The following is a 22,045-nucleotide window of genomic DNA, read 5'->3' on the forward strand; positions in this document are numbered from 1 at the left end:
CTGCCCTCCAGGGTATGAGACCTTTCCCTTCTTTCTTTTTTAATTATATTTAACCTTGTCTTTACTGTAAAAAATTAATAGACTTTTTTTTTAAGATGTTGCTTTTTAAAAAATATTTATTTATTTATTTGGCTGCGTCGGGTCTTAGTTGTGGCACATGGGATCTTCATGGCAGCACGTGGACTTCTCTCTAGTTGCAGCGCAAGGGCTCAGTAGTTGTGGCATGTGGGCTTAGTTGCCCTGCAGCATGTGGGATCTTAATTCACCGACCAGGGATCAAACCCGTGTCCCCTGCATTGGAAGGCGGATTGTTATGCCCTGGACCACCAGGGAAGTCCAACAACCAGCACTTCTATCTAGTTTCAAAAAATTTCCATCACACCAAAGTCAAACCCTACCTCCCTTAAGCAGTTTCCTCCCCACTGCCTCTTCCCACCAGACCTTGGCAACCAGCAATCTGCTTTCCATCTCTATGAATTTATTCTGGACATTTCATATGAATGGAATCATAGGGTATGTGACCTTTTATGACTGGCTTCTTTTACTTAGCATTATGATTTGGAGGTTTATCCACCTGGTAGCATGTATCAGTATTTCATTCTTTTTTTTTTTTTTTTTTTTTGCGGTACGCGGGCCTCTCACTGTTGTGGCCTCTCCCGTTGCGGAGCACAGGCTCCGGACGCGCAGGCTCAGCAGCCATGGCTCACGGGCCCAGCTGCTCCGCGGCATGTGGGATCTTCCCGGATTGGGGCACGAACCCGTGTCCCCTGCATCGGCAGGCGGACTCTCAACCACTGCGCCACCAGGGAAGCCCCTCATTCTTTTTTATGGTGGAAAAATATTCCATTATGTGGATCTACCACATTTTGTTTATCTAGTCATAAGCTGATGGGCATTTGTGCTGTTTTCACGTTGGGGCTATTGTGAAGAATGCTGCTGTGGACATTTGTGCACAGGTTTTGGTGTGGACATTTAAAAATTTATCTTGGGGGGCTTCCCTTGTGGCGCAGTGGTTGAGAGTCCGCCTGCCGATGCAGAGGACACGGGTTCGTGCCCCGGTCCGGGAAGATCCCACATGCCGCGGAGCAGCTGGGCCCGTGAGCCATGGCTGCTGAGCCTGCGCGTCCAGAGCCTGTGCTCCGCAACGGGAGAGGCCACAACAGTGAGAGGCCCGCGTACCGCAAAAAAAAAAAATTTTTAATTAATTAATTAAAAAATAAAATAAAAAATAAAATTTACCTTGGGTATATACCTAGGGGTAAAATTGCTGGGTCATATGGTAAGTCTATGGTTAACATTCTGAGGAACTGTCGAGCTATTTTCCCATGCGGCTGCACCATTTTACAGTCCCACCAGCAATGTATGAGAATTCCAATTTCTCCACAAGCTCGTCGGCACTTGTTACCGTCTGCCTTTTTTTTTTTTTTTTTTTTTTTTTTTACAGTACGCGGGCCTCTCCCACTGCGGAGCACAGGCTCCGGACGCGCAGGCTCAGCGGCCATGGCTCACGGGCCCAGCCGCTCCGCGGCATGTGGGATCTTCCCAGACCGGGGCACGAACCTGTGTACCCTGCATCGGCAGGTGGACTCTCAGCCACTGCGCCACCAGGGAAGCCCCCGTCTGCCTTTTAATTGTAGCCCTCCTAGTGGGTGTGAAGTGGTATCTCACTGAAGTGGCTTTTTTGGGAGGGCAGGGGTTAGTGCCGCCCCATTACAAGATCTTAGTTCCCTGAACAGGGATTGAACCCAGGCCACGGCAGTGAGCACAGAGTCCTAACCACTGGACTGAGAGGGAATTCCCCTCTGATTGAAGTCTTATTTATTTATTTATTTATTTATTTATTGAAGTTTTATTTATTAATATAATTTAATTTACTTTTGGCTGTATTGGGTCTTCGTTGCTCCGTGTGGGCTTTCTCTAGTTGCAGCGAGCGGGGGCTACTCTTCGTTGTGGTGCACGGGCTTCTCATTGCGGCGGCTTCTCTTGCTGTGGAGCACGGGCTCTAGGCGCATGGGGTCAGTAGTTGTGGCTCGCGGGCTCTAGATCTCAGGCTCAGTAGTTGTGGCGCACGGGCTTAGGTGCTCCGCGGCATGTGGGATCTTCCCAGACCAGGGCTCGAACCTGTGTCCCCTGCATTGGCAGGTGGATTCTTAACTGCTGTGCCACCAGGGAAGTCCCCCTAGGCCTACTTTAAATTGAGGTATTTATCTTTTTATTGTTGAGTTGAAAGAGTTCCTTATGTATCCTGGATACTAGACCCTTAGCAGGTAAATGATTTGCAAACATTTTTTCTCACCTTTGGTGGATATCCTTTGAGGCAAAAAAAGGTCTAAATTTTGATGAAATTCAATTGATCTATTTTTCTCCCCTTTGGTTGCTTGTGCTTTAGATTCTTATCTCAATGGCTGACTCCAGGGCTGAGGCAGGAAAAATACAAAATGAGTTTGGAGCATACTGCAGAAAGTATGGAAGTGCTGAAAAAACAAAAGGATGAGGGCACATCAAAGGGACCAAAGGGACAGGGGATGGGACTTCCCTGGTGGTTAAATGGTTAAACCTCCACCTTCCAATGCAGGGGGCATGGGTTCCGTCGGGGAACTAAGATCCCACATGCTGCCAGGTGCAGGCCAAAAAAACCCAAACCAAACCAAAACAAAAAGGGACAGGGGGGCCAGCTGAAGGCACTCCCAATGGTCAGGGCTAGGACAAGCTGAGCAACAAAGTAAATAACAATTGTGTTGGATAATAACCCAAAGTATGGAATAAATATCTATGAATCCATAGCGAAATAAATACATAGATAAATAAATGGGAGAGAAGAAAAACTCTCTCTTACAGAACAATTCCAGTTAATAAATGGAGACAGAATGAGAGAACTAGAAAACCACTATTAGAATATCATAGTAGTAATCACAGCAGGCAAGCTCCGTGGACAGATGCAAAAATCAGTGGTGAAAGTTTAAGGAGAAATGGGACATTTGCATAATCTCAAAGTATATCCTCCAAAATAGTTACGATTAGAAACGGAAAAAAAGAGTAATTTGACAGTGGAGAATCCTAGTGAGACAGGCTGGGACCTGGGACCCTTTGCTGCAGTGCTGCAATGCTTGCACCTGGACACACCTCTCCTTGAGCAACAAAATACAAAGAAACTGTATGGGACTAAAAATAACTGCGTGCATGTGCAGTTGGGGCAAATTCTGGACCCAAAATATACAAAGAGACCAAAAAAACCCAACCGCCACTTTTGAAAAGGCTGGGGCAAAAACAGGTTGTCTGGAGCAAAAGCAGGGTACTGCACCTGGCCCCTGCACACAACATCACCTGAGGGGTGGGCAAAACGCCTAAGCCAACCCTCCGGCCCGACCCCTGGACACACCCCTACTCTTACCCCATATAAGAAACAAGCTTGCCGCCCTCAGGGAGTGAGCAAGCAAGGGAACCTGTTGTTTGTTCTCACTGCCCCCTGCTGCAGCAGGGGCCCCAGTAAAGCCTTGCCCAAATTTCTTGTCTGGCCTCTAGTCAATTTCTATTGCTTGGGGAAGGCCAAGAACCCTGGTCGGTAACACTAGCACACATCACCTTAACCAAGCAATCAAGGTCATCAGTAATAACACAGATTGATTGAAATCAGGTGCCCCTGATATGGTGCACCCAGAGGGCACATCACCTCGGGGCTCCATCTAATCGTGAGAAAACACCAGACAAACCAAGCTGGGGGACATTGTGCAAGATAGCTGTTCCATGCTCTTCAACTGTGTCAAGGTCGTGAAAGACCAGGAAAGTCCACTAAACTACAGACTGGATGATGAATCCATGCCCTGTGGGATCCGGATGGGATCCCGGACCAGAAAAGGGATATTTAGAGGGAAAACTGGTGAAATCCAAATAAGGTCTGTACTTGAGTCCACAGTACCCTACCAGTGTCAGTGTTCTAATTTGGATCATCGTCCTGTGGTTGGACAAGAGGTTTGCTCTAGAGGAAGCTGGTGAAGGGTGTGTGGGAGTTCTATCCGCAGCTCTTCTGTATGGCTGACATTATCTCAACACTTAAAAGTTAGGAAAGGCAAGGGGACTTCCCTGGCGGTCCAGTGGTTACGACTCTGCGCTTCCACTGCAGGGGGCCCGGCTTCGATTCCCGCTTGGGGAACTAAGGTCCTGTATGCCGCGTGGTGCAGCCAAAAAAAAAAAAATCGACCCGGGGTGGTGTCAAGACACCCTCTGCCCAGAGTGGCAGGCTCCCGCCCCTGCCACCCATACCCCAGACCCGGTCCTGGGGGGAGCAAGCTTGCTGCCTCTCAACTGGACTGTCCAGGGGCCCACCAAGCTGGGGGTGAGGGCTCCCAGGGGCCTGCAGATGGAGAAAGGACAACTTCCCTGCTAGGCTGGGAGAGTGAAGGAAACCACCAGGTGTAGCCCATAACCTAAGGGCTTCTCACGGTCTCATTTAGACCCCACGGTGCACAAGATTCGTTTTATTTTCTCCATTTTACAGATGAAGAAACTGAGGCTCAGGGAAGCGGAGAAATGGACCTGGCCCACAGCCAGAGGGTGGCGGGCTGGGCTGGACCCCAAAGACGTCCAGTGCCTGAGCTCTTCCCAGGGTGATGCTGTCAGAGACACCCCCCCAAGGGGTACAGCTCTGAAGGGCTCAAGGCTGCCCTCCAGGTCTTTGACTTTGCACACAGCTCCCTGAATCCCCACCCCTGGGCTTCCTGCCCCCCAGGCTTTGAGCCCCTGTGAGCAGGACTCTGTGGCAGGCTGTTGTCACCACTTCACCCCTGGCGGACGGCCGCCCTCATCCTCCTTCAGGTGTCCTCCTTTCATCCCGCACCGCCTGGATGCCAAGCCCTGGACAGAGAAGGACTCAGGAAGCTCCTTCCAAGAGATTCAAGCCCCCCTTCTCCATCTGGCCTCAGGTCGCATGCACCCTCAGCCCCGCGGCTGTAACGGCCAGAGACACCAGGCCCCTCGCCCTCCCCTTGACAGTCCCTGCCTGCCCACACTTCCTTCCTCCCTGCCCCCGCCGCCAGCAACCTCTTCTTCACGGCAGCTAACACAGGGTTACGTCAGGGTTACGTCGACTGCTGGCCTGGGAGCCATGAGTGGGTGGGGGGGTCTCTCTCTTCTCCGACCACGAGCCCCCAGCGTGGAGTTCCCAACGAAGGTTAAACTGGTCCTGGAAACGCTTTACCTCGGGGAGGGTGACCCACTTAGCGTCATCGCCTGATGGGTGACTGGGCTAACACGGTGCCTTGGGTAAAATGGAAAAAAAAACCCGGTAAGTCACAGCGGTGTTTGGTAAGTCTCAGAGGAAAAGATCTTTGCAGAAGCTCTCTGAATTTCAGAATACTGGGCTGATGAGTTCTGGAAAGATAAAGACCAACTATATTGGAGGCGGCAGAAACCTAAGAATTGGCTGCTGTTTCAATCTATCCCAGATCTGCCCCGGATGGACACTGTGTTGACTGCTCTCCATCTGTCCCCACCTCCAGACCCACTGTGCACCCCCCTCTCCATCTTGGCTGTGCCCCAGGAGCTGACCTCTACGGCCTCCAATAGGCTCCCTTGCCTTGGCTTCTGCTTGTGTTCAGCCAATGGGAGGGGCTGGCAAGAGCGGCGGGGTGTGGGGGGGTAGTAGAGACCCTCATAGGTTTCCTTTGCTCTGTCCACACCTGTGCACACAGCCCCTCCTTAAACTCTTATTCCCCCTCGCACGGCCCCACTGCTTCCTCCAGGACTCTGCTGATACAGTGCCTGAGAAAGAGCACAAAGCTTCTGGGTACATCCAGCTGTTAACCTCGAGAGCCTTGTTCAGTCTCCATGGGGGCGGTGGGGGGAGGACCCTCAACTGCACAGCCTGCAAAATGACCATAAAGCTTGCAAAACGTTGACCATTTGATCCACAGACATCTTGCTGCAGGAGACAGGATTAGCTCACTGAAGTTTTAAAAGTGTTCTCACCAAACGCATCAAATTTGTGTTAGCTGATCCATCACTATTTTGTACATACTATTTTGTATTTTCAATCGTTCCTTGTGGGCCCACTTATACCTCCAACAGATTCAAATCCAACCCCCCAGACCTCTCTGGCAACCTTGCCTGGCCTCCACTGCTGTCCCCCATCTCTGGTTCTCTGCCTGTTCTTGCTGAGCTCCCTCTCCTTGGACGTGGCAGCCACACCAGGCCCTCTGAGGCTCTCATCAGCCATTCACACCTGAGTAAGAATTAGCTGGCAGTCCACAAGGAACAGGATCAAGACACACTCCTGGCACCAGGGTGCCAGTGAGCGGAGAGAGGATGGGGGAGCCCAGGGAACCCACAGAGAGAAGCAGAAACTGCAGGGGTCCTGGACCTCAGTCACAAGCTTTATTGTCTCGAGCACGGACTCGCCACACTTCAACAATTCCACTTTGGGGAAGGGAAGGGTGCGGGAGGACTTGGGGAGGGGGCGTGGCTGAGCGCACACTGGGCAGGCGCAGACGCTCACAGGGAAAGCGCTTGCCACCTGCCAGCCCGCCCCGGGGGCTCAGCCCCTCCCGGTGTGGGCTTTTGGCTGTTAGTAGACTAATCTCCAGTGGGCAGGGCAGCTGCCCGATTTTGCTGGCAAGAGTAGAATTTGACTCTGGGTTAAGCCACTACAGCGTTGCTTCTAGACCGTTGTTAATGAAACCGCATATGCAAGAGCTACCGAAAGCCAACGGGGGGAGGGGAGGGGGCCGATGGGACCAACTGGCCACCCCCAGGATGGGCTGCTTTGGGGCAGGGACGTGAGCACCACCCACCTGTACCCAGGAGCACTCAGAGGCTACCTGGGCTGCTCCCGGGGCACCAACTGCATACCTGTCCTGGTGCAATTCAGGAACCCCGTGATGGGCCATCAGACCCCCCCCACCCCAGACCCTAGTGGGAGAGGCCCCTGTGAGCACTCTCCCTGAGCTGGGGGAGGAGGGCAGAGACGCTGCAGGGCACAAGGCAGTCACCCGTGGGCCCTCCAGCTCTGAAAGTGGGGGCTTTGGGCAGACGCTGTCTTTTCCCACCACGCATGAGGCTGGAGTAACTTGGCGGGGCTTGAGGGGAAGCGGGGGAGGCAGGGAGATTTTTCTTGTCCCAGTCATCCTTGGGCTCTTTTCTTGGCTACAGAGGACAGGGCTTAAAAAGCCCAAGGCAGGGGCTTCCCTGGTGGCGCAGTGGTTGAGAGTCCGCCTGCCGATGCAGGGGACACGGGTTCGTGCCCCGATCCCGGAGGATCCCACATGCCGCGGAGCGGCTGGGCCCGCGAGCCATGGCCGCGGAGCCTGTGTGTCCGGAGCCTGTGCTCCGCAACGGGAGAGGCCACAGCAGTGAGAGGCCCGCGTACAGCAAAAAAAAAAAAAAAAAAAAAAGCCCAAGGCAGATGCCTTGTACCACTGAAAGGGGGCTGTTGGAATGTGTGTTCCTGTGCATGTGTGGCCACGCCCCCCCTGAAGGCTCACCCATGTGTACCTGGCTGTGTATGTGCACGGTGAGGTCGCAGGAGCACTTGCAATGCGTGTGGTCACGGCCCTGCCAGGCCTGGGGCTTGGTCCTGGAACCCGAGGGTGAGCGTCCATGTGGTCTGAGTGTGGCTGACTGCAAAAGTCCCACCTACACGGCACGTGTGCACGCGTGACCCCCTGAGTGTGTGTGCCAAGGGTCAGTGGGTGTATATGTCGGGGTCTGCGAGGGTGAATCTGCAGATGGCAGGCCCGGTTTCGGAACAAGTCAACCCAGGGGACAGCATATTACTGACCAGTCAAAACATACCCAGAGCCCTAGTCCTGGGCCCCCTGGGGCCACCCTTTTCCAGCTCCAAGCCAGGTCACTGGGGGTAGGGGGTGCAGGAAGGAGAGGGGCTTCCAGACTTTCCTAATACTGTGGCTCCCGGCCTTGGTGACAACCCTCCGGCCAGCAGCTCGGAGCTGTGTGTGCGTTGGGGTCAGGGTGGGAACGAAGGGCCTCACCTCCCAGCACTTTGAACCTGGGGCCTCACTGGGCAGACGGGCTGAAGGGAACTTGTACCACTGCATGAAAGAGGCTCAGTATGCGGGGACAAGAAGCCCTGGGGACTGCCTTGGCCTGGAAGCAGCCGCAGAAAAGGGGGTCCCCCACCTGGCTCCTAAGGGCTGGACTTCCCTCTTTGGTGCCTGAAGGAGAAGCTGGAGCCCTCCTCTGGCCCCTTCCCGGGACAATGGCTCTGGGGTCTGAGAGGGACCCAGGAGAAGAAGGGGAAGAAAGGGAGGGCAGGGACGTGCCCAAAGGGCCAAGATGGTCCACAGGGCAGCTCCTTCTGGGGAGGGGGCCTGGCCGGATCACCTCGGCCTCCCCAAACCAACTCCAGAAACTGTCGGGGTGTCCAGGGTGTCCAGGGCGTCCAGGCTGAAGGTCCCGGGGGCCAGGCCGGGGTTGTACCGCCTTCTGTGGAAGGTCGTGCTTGAGGAAGCCTCCTGGTCCGGCAGGGGGGTCGGGGTGGGGGATTGTCCGCGGCGGTGGGTACGTTATTGTTACACTGTTCTCTTCTCCAAAGCAACAGTCCTGGCCCCTGCCTGGAGGTGGCGCCGCTGGGGCAGGCTGGAGGGGCTCTGGTGTGGACCCGGCAGCTCCACAGTGTTCCTCAGGGTCAGTGCTTGTCCTGGAGAGAGAATGGGCTTGGTCAGCAAGTGTCTCAGTGGGCATAGGGACAAGCGACAGAGGGGGTGGGGTGGGGCTGGGGGAGGAGACCCACCTGGGCCAGGTAAAAGGAATAGCATGTGCAAAGGCCCTGAGGCAGGAGCAGTCTCTTTGCTGTGTGTTTGGGGCATGGTGAGACAGGAGGCAGGGTGGGAGCAGTTTATGAGAATTGAGGGGAAGAGGCGAGAGCAGGTGGGTTTTACAGACAGCTCTGAGGGCCTGCACGGAGGCTGGATCCGAGGAAAGGAAAACTAGTGCTGAGACCCCAAGCCTCAGTTTTTGCATCTGTAAACCAGGATGACCCCCATGTGCCTTGCAGGACAAAGCCGCACAAGGTCTGGACATCAACTCCCAGGGTGCCTGGTACAGGCAGCTCCTCTGCAGACACAACCCCACCACGTCCCACTACAGCTCCGTGCCTCCACCCTGCTCTCTGGTCCTGTGCAGGGTCCCCTCCTCCCCGCGCCCATCTCTCTCTCTCTGCTTCTCACTCACAGGGCCAGGCCCTCGGCAGATGCTGTGGCCAGGGTTCTTCTGTCTCTACATGAGCGCCTGCGGCCGTGGTCCCACTGGCCAAGTTGGAAGGACAAGCCTTCCTTCCTGTGCTCCAGCCTCACTGGCCCAAACACACAGCAAGCCAGGGACAGAGCCTAATCGGGCTAGCACCTGGGCCCCAGGTGGGCTCTCTAACACTGTGGGTGAATGCCAGTGGCTAACTGTGGGGTGGAGGCCACCAGGCACCCACTTAAAACACAACACAGCAAAGACATTCCCAGCAAGGGAGTCAGGCCCATGAAGTTTTAGGAAACAAATTTTCTACCCACAATTTTATAAAACATAAGACTTTACAAAGACTGCTTAAGGAAGAGAGAAAATATTCAGTGAAAAAAACCAAGAGGTGAAATTGAATATAGAGCACACTACCTACTCCATTAACTTAATTTAGGGAGGTCCCTGGCGGTCCAGTTGTTAGGACTCCACGCTTCCACTGCAGGGGGCCCAGGTTTGATCCCTGGTGGAGGAACTAAGATCCCACAAGCTCTGCGGCGTGTCCAAAAAAATAATAATAATACAATACAATACAGTACAATAATTTATATGTAACTTTGCAACCCTCACGGTAAAGACCGGCTCAGGCAAGATCCATGAATGGATGATGAATCCAGGGGACATCTGGGTGACGAGCAGAGGATCCACAGGGTCTTCCAGGGTCTCCACCGAACGCTCGTTAGGAAATAACCAGCAACTACACAGCGGAGGAGTCAGACAACACCTTGACCAGGTGATCAAGATTCACATCAGGAATGAAGGGCAGATGGACATCACACACCGCAGTCGTGATGCCCGGAGAAGAACGTGGCACTGACTGTGTATTCCAGCCTCAGTTGTAGAACCTGGCTCCGAGCAGCAGGAGCCATCAGACGAACCCCAAAGGAGGAATCTTCTATTAAAAAAGGAGGGAGGGGCTTCCCTGGTGGCACAGTGGTTGAGAGTCCACCTGCCGATGCAGGGGACACGGGTTCGTGCCCCAGTCCGGGAAGATCCCACATGCCGCGGAGCGGCTGGGCCCATGAGCCATGGCCGCTGAGCCTGCACGTCCGGAGCCTGTGCTCCGCAACGGGAGAGGCCACAAAAGTGAGAGGCCCACATACCGCAAAAAAAAAAAAAAAAAAAAGGAGGGAGGACTGTATTTCAAAAACGTCAATGTCGGGACTTCCCTGGTGGCGCAGTGGTTAAGATTCCGCCTGCCAATGCAGGGGTCACGGGTTGGAGCCCTGGTCTGGGAAGATCCCACATGCTGCGGAGCAACTAAACCCGTGCACCACAACTACTGACCCTGCGCTCTAGAGCCCGTGAGCCACAACTACCGAGCCCGCGTGCCTAGAGCCCGTGCTCCGCAACAAGGGAAGCTACTGCAATGAGAAGCCTGAGCACCGCAACGAAGAGTAGCCCCAGCTCACTGCAACTAGAGAAGGCTTGCGTGCAGCAACGAAGACCCAACGCAGCCAATAAATAAATAAATAAATATCAATGTCATAAAAATCAAAGTGAAGCTGAGGAAATATTCTAGATTCAAGCAGACTAAAGAGACATAACAAGTAAATGCAATGAGTTGACTCAACCTTAGACTGGATCCTGTACTGAGGGAGAAAGAGCTTTGAAGACACTCCCTGGTCAAGTGAAGAAATTGGGTATGGAGAGTGATTGGATATAAATCTCGTATCAGCATTACATTTGCTGAGATTTTTTTTTTTAATTTTAAAAATATATTTATTTATTTGGTTGTGAAAGGTCTTAGTTGTGGCAGGTAGGCTCCTTAGTTGTAGCTCTCGGCTCCTTAGTTGTGGCACGTGGGCTCCCTTTAGTTGTGGCAGGCAGGCTCCTTAGTTGCGGCTCACCAGCTCCTTAGTTGTGGCATGCAAAACTCTTAGTTGTGGCATGCATGTGGGATCTAGTTCCCTAGCCAGGGATCAAACCCAGGCCCTCTGCATTGGGAGCGTGGAGTCTTAACCACTGTGCCACCAGGGAAGTCCCTGAGATTGTTAACTGTACTGTGTTTATGTAAAATCGCGTCCTTTTTCTCAGGGAATACGGACTGAAGTATTAAGGACCATGACACATGCAATTATACTCAAATGGTTCAGAAAAATACTCCACGCATATAACACACACATCTACACATAGAGAACAAAAGATAAAGCAAATGGGGCAAAAGATTAACAACATGTTATGTTGGGGAAAAGGAGAGCTGATGCTCTAGGTGCTATTTTTATTCTTGCCACTTTTTTGTCAGCTTGAAATTATTTCCAAATAAAAAGTTAATGTCTAAGTTGTCAACTATACTTCAATAAATGTTTTTTTAAAAGTTAATGTGTACACACATCTGCAGACATATACATACACACATAACAATTCTCGTTATTTGCAGGAGTTCTGTTCTACAGAATCACACAGATGCGGAATCAGCAAATACTGAACCATCGCTCCCAGTGGAATTACAAAGTTCCTGCGAACCTCTGGTCTGACATTTTCATTGATTGATCAATATGTAACCATGTTTCATGTGTGCTTCTGTTTAAAGACACCTCACTGAATATATATTGTTGACTCATTAATAATGAACTCAAGGCCAGCAGCACCATAACTCATGCCTGAATGAAGCTTCTCTAAAGTACTTTCTGGAAGGCACATTGCAGCCTTCTTGCACTTAGGAACACTAGACAGCTCTTTAGTAAGACATTTGGGGACCATTTTAAACGGTGGAAATCACCAAGAAAAAAGCATGAAAATGTGAAAAACATGTCACTAAATAGACTGTGAAAAGGACACTTGTTTGCAGAATGAGCTAAACAAGAAGGCAGCACGGTGTTTTGTATGAGCTCAGCTGGGAACGTGCATGTCCGGTGATTAAATTTTTTCTCCACTCTGCACGGGTGTCCACGAATGACCAGGAAAGTGCTATGAGTATTGATTTTGGGGTTAACAAATAAATGTTACCAAGTAGGTAAGTCTGCAAATACGCAATAGTAAGGATTGACTGTACATGCATACACATACACACATGTACATGCTTAGCAAAGTTCACGAAGGATATCACTTAAAAATGTTAACCTTGGTCATCTCTGGGTAGAAGGGCTACTGGTAGGTATTTTTATTTTTGGCTTCGTTGCATGTCTTGTGGGATCTCAGTTCCCTAAGCAGGGATTGAACCCAGGCCCATGGCAGTGAAAGCATGGAGTCCTAACCACTGGACTGCCAGGGAATTCCTGGTATTTTCTTCTTTATATATTTTTAATTTTTTTCCCCCAAAAGTGCCCAGTAGGCATGTATTACTTTATAATAAAAGGTTTTCTTTTCTTTTTTTTGAAAGAGAAACAAGGTTAAAAGAGCAGGATGGTAACTGAATCAAGTTGGACTACATTGGCCCCACTCTGTGAGCGACCCTATTGAAAAGCCTCTTGCACGATGTATCTGTGTATTTTTGGTGGCTTTTCAAAGTTTTTCTCCAGAGAAGTCGGCCTGTACGGGAGGACCGTGGGAGTGGCAGAGCATCTCCCCGGGGCCAGGGTGCCCCTTACCTCTTGTTTGTGGGCCTTGTCTTGCTGGTGGATGCCATTTGCAGAACCGGAATTGCCGGTGGCCTGTAAGAGTCGAGGGCAAGATGCTGAGCAAGGTTCACCAGGCAGCATTTCCTGGTTTGTCCACTAGATGGCGAGGTTTTCCCAACAGGACCATCTCAGGATCCAAACTCTGAGCAGAGCCCATCAGAGTGGGGGTCCCAGGACACACCCCAGGAAACACAGGCTCTCAGGGCATCTCCGCCCTTAGTCTGAGCTCCTCAGGATAAAGCCATGTACCCCTTGGGCTGGGACTCCCAGGGCACAGGGCGGAGTCTCTCCCCTCAGGACCTGGCTGAGACCCAGCTCACCTGGGACTTATCCGGGCAGCCCCTCATAGCCTCCATGAGCCTCTCCACCTGATGAGTCTGGTCCAGCGCGTCCCGCAGGGCATCCTCTGTGCTCATCAGCTGGTGCTGCAGCCGCAGGAGCTCCGGGGACGAGGACGAGGACGGCTCAATGAGGGAGTAGCGCCTCTGATCCGACAGGGACTTCTCTTTGTCCTGGAAGCAGTAGAAGAGAGGAAGAGCATGTGCTCGCGTGTACGTGTCGCAGGAGGGTGGTCTCTCCTTTAGGCCAGAAACTCATCTGCCCCACCTCATCTCTGGGTCAGGCCTGAGAATCACCAGGATGCCCCTCAGGCCTCCCTCCCTCACCTAAGGGTCCTCTCTGAAGCATCTTCCTTGGCTCCCGCCCTGAATTCCCAGGCTCTGTCAGATGCTCCATATTCTTCAGGTCCCGAAACCCAGGACCCCTCCTCCCCCTTTTTCCTTCTTGCACCCCGCCGCCTCCCTCAACACCGTTTATGTAGGTCCCTCCTCTTCACCTCTAGACCTCACCCCCGAACCTCTCCTCAGAACCCGCCCCTGCCCCAACAGGACATGCCTTCCCTTCCGTTCCAAGTGTTCTGCAGCTGACCCCGCCCACCATGGTACCTGGAGATGCACCTGCCTTGGGGGCAGACCAGCCTCCTCACTCCCACACGAAGCTTCCCTGCACTGCCCTCCCTGGGCCGGTGCCTCCAGGGTCCTTCGGCTCTGCTCTGACCCTCTACCCAAACCTCCCTCTCCACCCAAACCTTCCTCATTCAGGAGGTTTTCTAACCACCAAGCCTGTCCCTAGTTCTCCCAGGGGGGCAGCTCCGTGGCACTGAGGACAGTGCAGGGGGACATGGCAGAGGCTCTCCTAGGGTAAGGGGCAGCCAGTCACATGTAAATTTGACCAGCTTGTGGCCCATGGAGACAGTCAGCGCAGCTCTGCCCCCCCCACGCGGCTCTGGGAAAGCCTTGGAATCAGAGCTCCCAAATCCACACCAGCCTCGGGGCCTTGGCCCAGGCTCACAGCACCACGAGGACCACGGAGGGCTCTGTAACCAACCCCCTGCTGGCCAGACCTGCCAGGACTGAAAGGCCGCAGGGTGGCTGGGCCCGGTGGTCCCCATACACACAGTTGGAGGAAGCCAGAGTGATACCCTTCTCCCTTAACCCTGTAGGCCCAGGGCTGCTTCCATGGCTGCAGGCCTCTCTTCTCCTTCCATCGCCTCCAGCGTGGCTGAGCCTGTGTGGCTGGGTGGGAGGGCAGCGAGGGTCTTTGGAGCAGCTTCCCCTGACAGCAGTCCTGTCCTCCCAGACCCTATCTTGTCAATGCTCTGGAGTTGACCAGGCCCAAGAACCGGCCACAGGCTCATCCTGAAGGCTGACCACAGGGGGATGGAGTGGGATGGTTCTGTCCTGTGCTACCAGCATCACTCGCCTACCCCACCCCCACCTCTGGAGACTCTGCTCAGTCAGGCCCCTGTTCCCCTCTCCTTCCTGAGATGGATGCATGAATCACCACTGTTGGACCCTGAACAAGGAGCTGGTTTCTGGTTGATTACATCTCTGGATGGTGAGCTCACCACCTGCCGGTAGCCCATCCCACCTCTGGACTGGTGAGATTCTTAGGAAGTCTTCCTCTGCACTGCATCACCCAGACGGACACGCAGCTGGCCACAATATCTACAAAGAGGGCCGCCCATGGCCCCTCCACCAGGTACCTCGCTGACCCTGCCTGTGGTTCTAGGGGATTTTGAACGCTCCCTGTGGCTTGGCTATCCCTGGGGTGGCTCCAGGAGGTCACCAGTCTCCATGGCTGACAGCAGATAGCCCCAGTCCCTCCCTGGTGTCCGCCATCCCCAGGCCGCCCCCTTCCCCACGTACCAGCCCGGTCAGCTGTTCCCGCAGACCCCGGATGTCATCCTTGAGTTTCTGCTCCTTGATCCGCCACTCGGCCTTGTGGACCTCGCGGCTCAGGTCCCTCTCAGGCCCCGGGGAGTGGCGATTGGCCTCCAGAAGCAACACACGCAGTTCGTTCAGGCTCCTGGAGGGGGCGGGGGGCGCACAGAACACCTGCACTCAGAGGGGCCCCTCCCCTCCCGCTCTCCGCAATTTGCCAAGTGCCTGGAGACTGGCCACCCTGAGGGGGTACGCTGGCTAGTAAGACAGCATCTGTGCCAGGAGGGGCCAGAGAGGAAATACAAGGCCTGAAACCATCCAACCACAACCCGAGAGGGGCCAGTATTCGGGGATGGTACGGTCAAGAGGACTTAGCCTTTCTTAGAATGATTTTGAACTTTTTTTTTTTAAAAAGAGCATATTTGGGAGTTTGGGATTAGCAGATGCAAACTGTTATATAGAGAATAGATAAACAACAAGGCCCTACTGTAGAGCACAGGGAACTATATTCAATATCCTGTGATAAACCATAATGGAAAAGAATATGAAAAAGAATGTATATGCATGTATAACTGAATCACTTGGCTGTACAGCAGAAATTAACACAACATTGTAAATCAACTATACTTTAATAAAATAAATTTTAAAAAGAGAATATAGTATTTGTTTAATTAAAAACTAAATAATAGAGAAGTAGAAATATAATGTTGTACATATGAAACTTATATAATGTTATAAATCAATGTTATCTCAAATTAAAAAATAATAATAAAGTTAAATTAAAAAAACAAAACATTTATCCAAGAGAGCTCATGTGGCAAGACATTTTAAACGCCTGATGTCAAATAAGTTTTATTTCCTATGTCAACTCTTAATCAACTGGCAGTAGCTGCCTGGAGTACTGTGGTGAGAATGATTCTGGGCTTTGCAGAAAAAGAGTGCAGTGATCAAGTAGCAATGTCTTCCATGGGCACAACACGGGAGAAAAGGACACACACCTTCTAAGCTCTTTCCCTTGCTTGCATCTACTATAGAGGAGGGGAAAACTCCCTCTCTGGGTGGCCATGGGTAGTTGAGAACAAAGTGGAAGTCTGCTGGCACTGACCCTTTCCCTTTCCTCCTTCTTCCTGCTAGGAATGATGGCTCCTGATGGCTGGAGCTTCAGCAGCCACCTTGCAACCACAAGGGAGAGTCTAACAGAACCCAAGAGAACAAAGGTGTTGGCACTGATATCTTGAGCCACTGAACCAAATGCCAGCTACAGCTACCTCCAGATTTCTTGTTATGTGAGGAAAATAAATCTCTACTTGTTTAATCTGCTGATGTCCCACTCCCATCCTAAGTACCACAGAAGCATGGAGGAGCTCACGGTGGCCTACATCAATCAAGAAGAGCTTCAAGGAAGAGGTGGTAGGAATCCTCAATAATTTTTAAGAGTTTCAAGGAGTCCCTGGGCCCAAGATGCTTGGGAACCACTAACCTTTCCTATAAGCTCTGCTTGGAGAACTGTGTTAAGAAGGATTCTGAGGCTTCATCGGAGCTTAGCAGTGCACAGTATGGTGATCATCGGTGATGCCAGCCATCTATCCACCGGGTCTATCCCTGCCCCGCCTCTGGAGAAGACTGGCTAATATTAACTGGGTGGAGTGAGGGTCAGGCAGGTCTGACCACACAGCCCACGGCTGACTCACCGCTCCTTCCTGAGCAGCTCCTGGCTGATGAGGACCAGCTGGCCCGAGGCGTCATGGGTCTTCCGGGACATGGCCTCCAGCTCCACCTCCAAGCGCCGCTTCTCCTTCTGGAGGGTGTCCACCTTCTTCTCTCCCGACCTGCACTTGCTCTCCAGTGCTGAGGGCCAGCCGGCAGGGCAAGGAGGGAGAGCGTTGGGATCACCGTGGGAATCTATCCCACCTGGGGGCCAAGGCCCGGGCAGGGAGCAGGTTTCCCAGGGGTCACAGGGACACACTCCACTGAGTGGGCCTCTCTTGTCCTGTAGGGCCAGGCAGCAAGGGGCCGAGAAGAGCTACTACGAAAAGCAGACCAAAGCTCCCACACAGTAGCCGGGCCCTCTGGTGTCAGGAAAGCAGTCCACCCTTCCCGAGACAGGGCCCGGGTATTTACACTGTTGCCTGGACAAGGAAAAGCTAAAACTTCACCTTGGCCCCGGAGGAATCTGAGGTCAACTGACCTTGGTCGGGACCAATTATGCCACGTGAACGTGATGGGAACTGGATAGGAGTGGGGTGGGAACCATTTCCCAGGATGGGGGCCGTCTCATGGACACCACCAATGGCATTCTGGCGGACAAGAAGCAGGGCCAGTTTGTCACCAAGTCACAAACTCCAGACCCCCCGTCTCTCCCCAGTCTCCCCTCTGGCCTCATTCTCCCTGTGCCTTGCTTTTTGCTGTGGCCAAAGTCCTTCCCCCTGATTCTGAAATCCTGGTATTTCTTCTAGGGGCTGGTGCACAAATACTGTATCAAAAAGTAGAGAGACTGAAACCCAAGGGTCTTCAAGCCCAGAAAGTGAGAACTAGTGATGCAATTTCAGAACACAGAGAACACAGACCTGGCTCTGAGGAGAGAAGCTGGCTGGGGCCCCCAATTATATTATGGACCGAGTGCGGGCTACTGCTCCCCATTCACTGCTGTCCAGGCGGAAGCCCAGTGCATGTGAACTGGGCCAGGCCGCCTTCTCCTCAAGGCAGAGTGGGGGAGGGCACGCTGACGCAGTACCACCCACCCCCTGCTGGACTGGCACACGGCCCAAAGCAAGCTCCCCGCATCTGCCGTGAAGGAGGGAGACTTACCACTTACTTGGGCCCTGAGCATCTCGGTCTGGGATGTTAAGGCTGTCACCTCTTTGTCCCTCTTGTTCAGCTTGTCCTGCAGGCCTGGGGTGAAGGGAGAGATGAGGGGCCATCAATACTCCAGGGCCAACACTGCGGTCCAGTGGGTGTGAGGGTGGCCCTTCCATCAAAACCCTAAAATGGGGTCACACTTGGCCTCAAGAGTCCAAGTTCTTCCTCGTCCCAGTGGTCCCTCTGGGTAACCCACCCTGAAGAAGAGGCACCAATACTGTGTGGTCTTGGGCAACTTAACTCTCAGAGTCTCAGTTTCCTCAAGTGAAGAATGGGGATAGTAATGGTGCCCATGTCACTTGGCCATGTGCATTCAATACTGGACAGCCTCAGAACAGTCATGAAAAAGATTCATGGAAAGTGCTAGAAAGGTATTAACTTTCTGTAAGTTCATTTATAAATTTGACATGATACCAATAAAAATACCAGCCAGATTGTAATTTTTGTGGAACTAGATAAACTGATTCTAAAATCGCTTGGAAAAAATAAGCAAGGCTAGCCAAGAGAGTCTGGCAGAAAACTTCTTCAAAGAGTTAAACACACAATTACTATATGACTTAACAATTCTGCTCCTAAGTATATATCCCAAAGAGCTGAAAACAGGTACTCAACAAGTACCTGCACGTGCAGCACTATTCACAATAGCCAAAAGGTGGAAGCAACCCAAATGTCCATTGACAGGTGAATGGATAAGCAAAATGTGGTGATGCATACGATGCAATATTACTCCGCTATAAACAGGAATGAAACACTGACATGTGCTATAGCACAGATGAATCTTGAATATATTATGCTAAGTGAAATAAACCAGACATAAAAGCCCACATATTGTATGGTTCTATCTATATGAAACATTAAGAATGGGCAAATCCACAGAGACAGAAAGCAGATTAGTAGTTGTCAGCAGCTGCAGTGAGAGGATAAATAGACAGTGACTGATAATGCATATGTGGCTTCCTTTTGGAGTGATGAAAATGTTTTGGAACTAGATAGAGGAGGTGGTTGCACAACACTGTGAATGTATTAACGCCCCTGAATTGTTTACTTTAAAATGGTTAATTTTATTTTACGTTAATTTTGTCTCGATTAAAAAAAAAAAAAAAAAAAGAATGGCTGAGAGAATTTTGGAAAAGCAGAGTAGGAAGACTAGCCCTGCCAGTAACTGAAATATAAACAAAGCTTCAAAACACTGCAGAAATGGCACATGAAGAGACAGACAGGTCATTGGAAAAGAATCGAAAGTCTAGAAATAGAGCCAATTACCTGATGGAATTTAAAGATGGTAAATTTGGTTAATTCAAATCAGTGGAGGCAGGAGATGAGGTTTTCAAAAATGGTACTGGCATAAGTGGGTACTCTTGGGAAAAAAATAAAAATGGATCCTTACCTCACACCTTATAGAAGAGAGAATTCTAGATGGATCAGAGATTTAAACATAGAAAATGGAACTTAAAAGGTACTAGAGGAAACCACGGAATACATTTTAAAAATAATAAACCCAGGATCCCAAAAAGAAAAGACTGATTTTTAAAAATCTGCACGGCAACCACCACCCAAAGAAGAGTCAAAAGACAAACCACAAATGGGGCGAAAATGCTTGCAAAGTCATATGTAAGTAGTTTCTAAAAATCAACAAAAAGATCAATAACCCAACAGAGAAAAAAATGGGCAAAGGATGCAAGGAGAAATGGCAATGGAGTGTCACTCACATAAGGGAAAGGCAAGTTGAAGCTACATCGGGTAACATCTTTTACAGTTGAGATTGGCAAAGATCACAGAGTTTGATGAAATATTTTGTTGGTGAAGCTTGTGGGGAAACATACTTTCAACCAGAGCCGGTGGGAGTTAAAATGAGTTGAGCCTTGGGAATTCCCTGGCAGTCCAGTGGTTAGGACTCTGCGCTTTCACTGCTGAGGGCCCGGGTTGAGCCTAATGGAGGGCAAGGTAATTTCCTGCAGCAGGGTTTGTAACAGACAAAAACTGGAAACAACCCGTGATCCATCAGCTAAATACACGATGGTGGCTCCACATGATGGAATATTCTGCACCACATAAAAGAATGTAGTGGCAGGGAGCAGTCTCCAAGATACATTATTAAATGGGAAAAAAGAAGTAAGGGGCCCGAAGGAGTTCCCTGGTGGTCTAGTGGTTAGGATTCCACACTGTCACTGCCGTGGCCCGGGTTCAATCCCTGGTCAGGGAACTGAGATCCCGCAAGCCACATGGCGTGGCCAAAAAAAAAGTAAGGGGCCCAAACAGTGTGGGAAGTGTGGCACCATCTGTGCTACCTCTGTGCTTGTATGTGCATAAACCATGTCTGGAAAAGAGACATGAGTTGGCCAACATTGTGCCTTTGCAGAGGGAACTAGGGGATAGAGGATGCTTTGCCATATGCCCTTTGAACAAGCTGAAGTTTATACCTATTTTAAAAATAACAAGATCAAACATACAATCAGGTTCTCAATAAACTGAGCCTCCGCCCTCCTCACCTGGTGGGTGAGTGGCTGGTGCACACAGTAGGCGGCTCTCACCAAACAGCAGATGATGCAGAACAAAGTGGGACCCAGCTCAGAGGCAGAACTGACCAGCCTTTCCCCATAGCCCCGCCTCTCATCCGGCCCAGCGGCCACTCACCCTCCACAGTCTCCTTCATCCTCATCTTCTCCCCTGAAATGTCGTTGGACTCAATCATCTGAAAGGAGAGCCTGGTAAGGGGGACACTCGCCTCCCCCTCTCGGCCCTCAGCCCCAGCCAGCCCACCTCTCCCCAATTCAAGGAGACTTTCAGGGGCTCGATGAAGCAGGGGGCACAGATGTCCTTGGGCTAGCTTCCCTGACAAGAGGACCCCCTCTGCTCCCAGGGCCCCGGAAGGCTGTTTATGTAGCTTCCACGTGATCACCTCCTACCCTTTCCTTCGTGCAAACGCCTATTATATTAAACAGATGTCTCCTTCCCTGGGATGCCTACAGAGATTGGTCCTGGGACTCTGTCTCCACCATCATCCAGAGGCAAGACTCCCGGCCTTGGTTCCCATCCATAAAGCAAGAATTGACCGCCATGGGGCAGCGTGTGCAGGGCATGCACCGGGGTCGGCTCCCGGGGGAACTTCAAGAAATGTTACTTCTTTTCTCTCTAACACGTCTTTAAAAAAAAAATAAATCCAGAAGCCAAAGAAGAAAAGATCAACCAAGGAAAAAAAAATCTGCGTGGCAAACATCAACAGGCTCCTTGCTGCCTTTTGGTGGAAGTTTTTGGCCTCCTGCCCAAGCTGGCTGTCCCCTGAGCCTGCAGTTTGCCAGACTCTAGCACTGCATACCAGGGCAGCACAGAGCTGAGCAGGCAGTCACCTCCATCCAACTGCCCCTCATACTTCTGCTCATACATCCCAAGCCCTGCTTTAGTCTCAGTCTGTTGCGATTAACTAAGCTTCCTAGATCTTTATTTACACACACTGCAGGGAAAATGAGGCACACACTAAAAATTTTCCAAATTCCCATACTTACTACACGAGACCAAAAACTGAGTTGTCCCTGGACTTAAACCTTTGAATCTGGGAGGCATGTGGGTCCAGACCAAGTCCCCACGTGTGTGGATATCAAGAGATGGGCATTCCTGAGATCACCACCCACTCCTCGGCTTGAGGTCTGTGACTGAGGGGCAGCAGACCATCCTGTGGCACCACAGCAGCCCCAAACCTCCCCTGCTAAGGAGCCCAGGTCCTGGGGTCCCGGGCCTGACCCTCCTTGCCTGAGCAGCCAATCAGGTCATGTGTACACAGCTAACCTGAGGATCTTCCTTTTCTCTCTGCCCAGCATCCTGGGAGAGCACTTGCGGGTCCCTCCCTGGGAGAAGGGGGCAGAAAGGCCGGTGCAGTGGGCCCTCAAGGTGTGACACGGGCAGAGCTCCTTTTACAAAAAAGCCACCCCCTGTACGTGGAACTCCTGAATACTTGTGGCTCAATCGTTAAATTCTGGTTTAAGTGTACAAAGGGAACCAGAAGCTCAGGAACCCCCGTGGCTAATAAAAAGGCAACGATCTTGCTGCTAGCTGTCCTATCGTGTAAGATTTGACTTCGTCATCCCGGGCACCCTCTGCTGGCCCTTAGGCAGTGGGGCTGGACACAAGGTCTGCCACTGATGGACAAGAAAACCTGGGAAAGGTACTCTG

At 51.6% G+C, this 22,045-nt stretch overlaps 1 protein-coding gene across 1 annotated transcript in view; it reads right to left on the bottom strand.

Moving 5' to 3' along the window:
* Positions 1-8,330: 8,330 nt before the first annotated feature.
* CLIP2 (CAP-Gly domain containing linker protein 2) overlaps positions 8,331-22,045 on the bottom strand; it is a gene marked incomplete at both ends in the record, with an annotated part of 59,833 nt that continues 46,118 nt past the window's right edge. Inside the window, 7 exons of the mRNA XM_079719050.1 lie at positions 8,331-8,465; positions 12,768-12,830; positions 13,118-13,309; positions 15,005-15,164; positions 16,711-16,867; positions 17,828-17,911; positions 20,513-20,570. Coding sequence (XP_079575176.1) covers positions 8,331-8,465; positions 12,768-12,830; positions 13,118-13,309; positions 15,005-15,164; positions 16,711-16,867; positions 17,828-17,911; positions 20,513-20,570 — 849 coding nt within the window. The remainder of the gene's footprint in view (positions 8,466-12,767; positions 12,831-13,117; positions 13,310-15,004; positions 15,165-16,710; positions 16,868-17,827; positions 17,912-20,512; positions 20,571-22,045) is intronic.

The sequence above is a fragment of the Hyperoodon ampullatus genome, assembly GCF_949752795.1.
Source record: "Hyperoodon ampullatus genome assembly, chromosome: 14".
NCBI classification, from domain to species: domain Eukaryota; kingdom Metazoa; phylum Chordata; class Mammalia; order Artiodactyla; family Ziphiidae; genus Hyperoodon; species Hyperoodon ampullatus.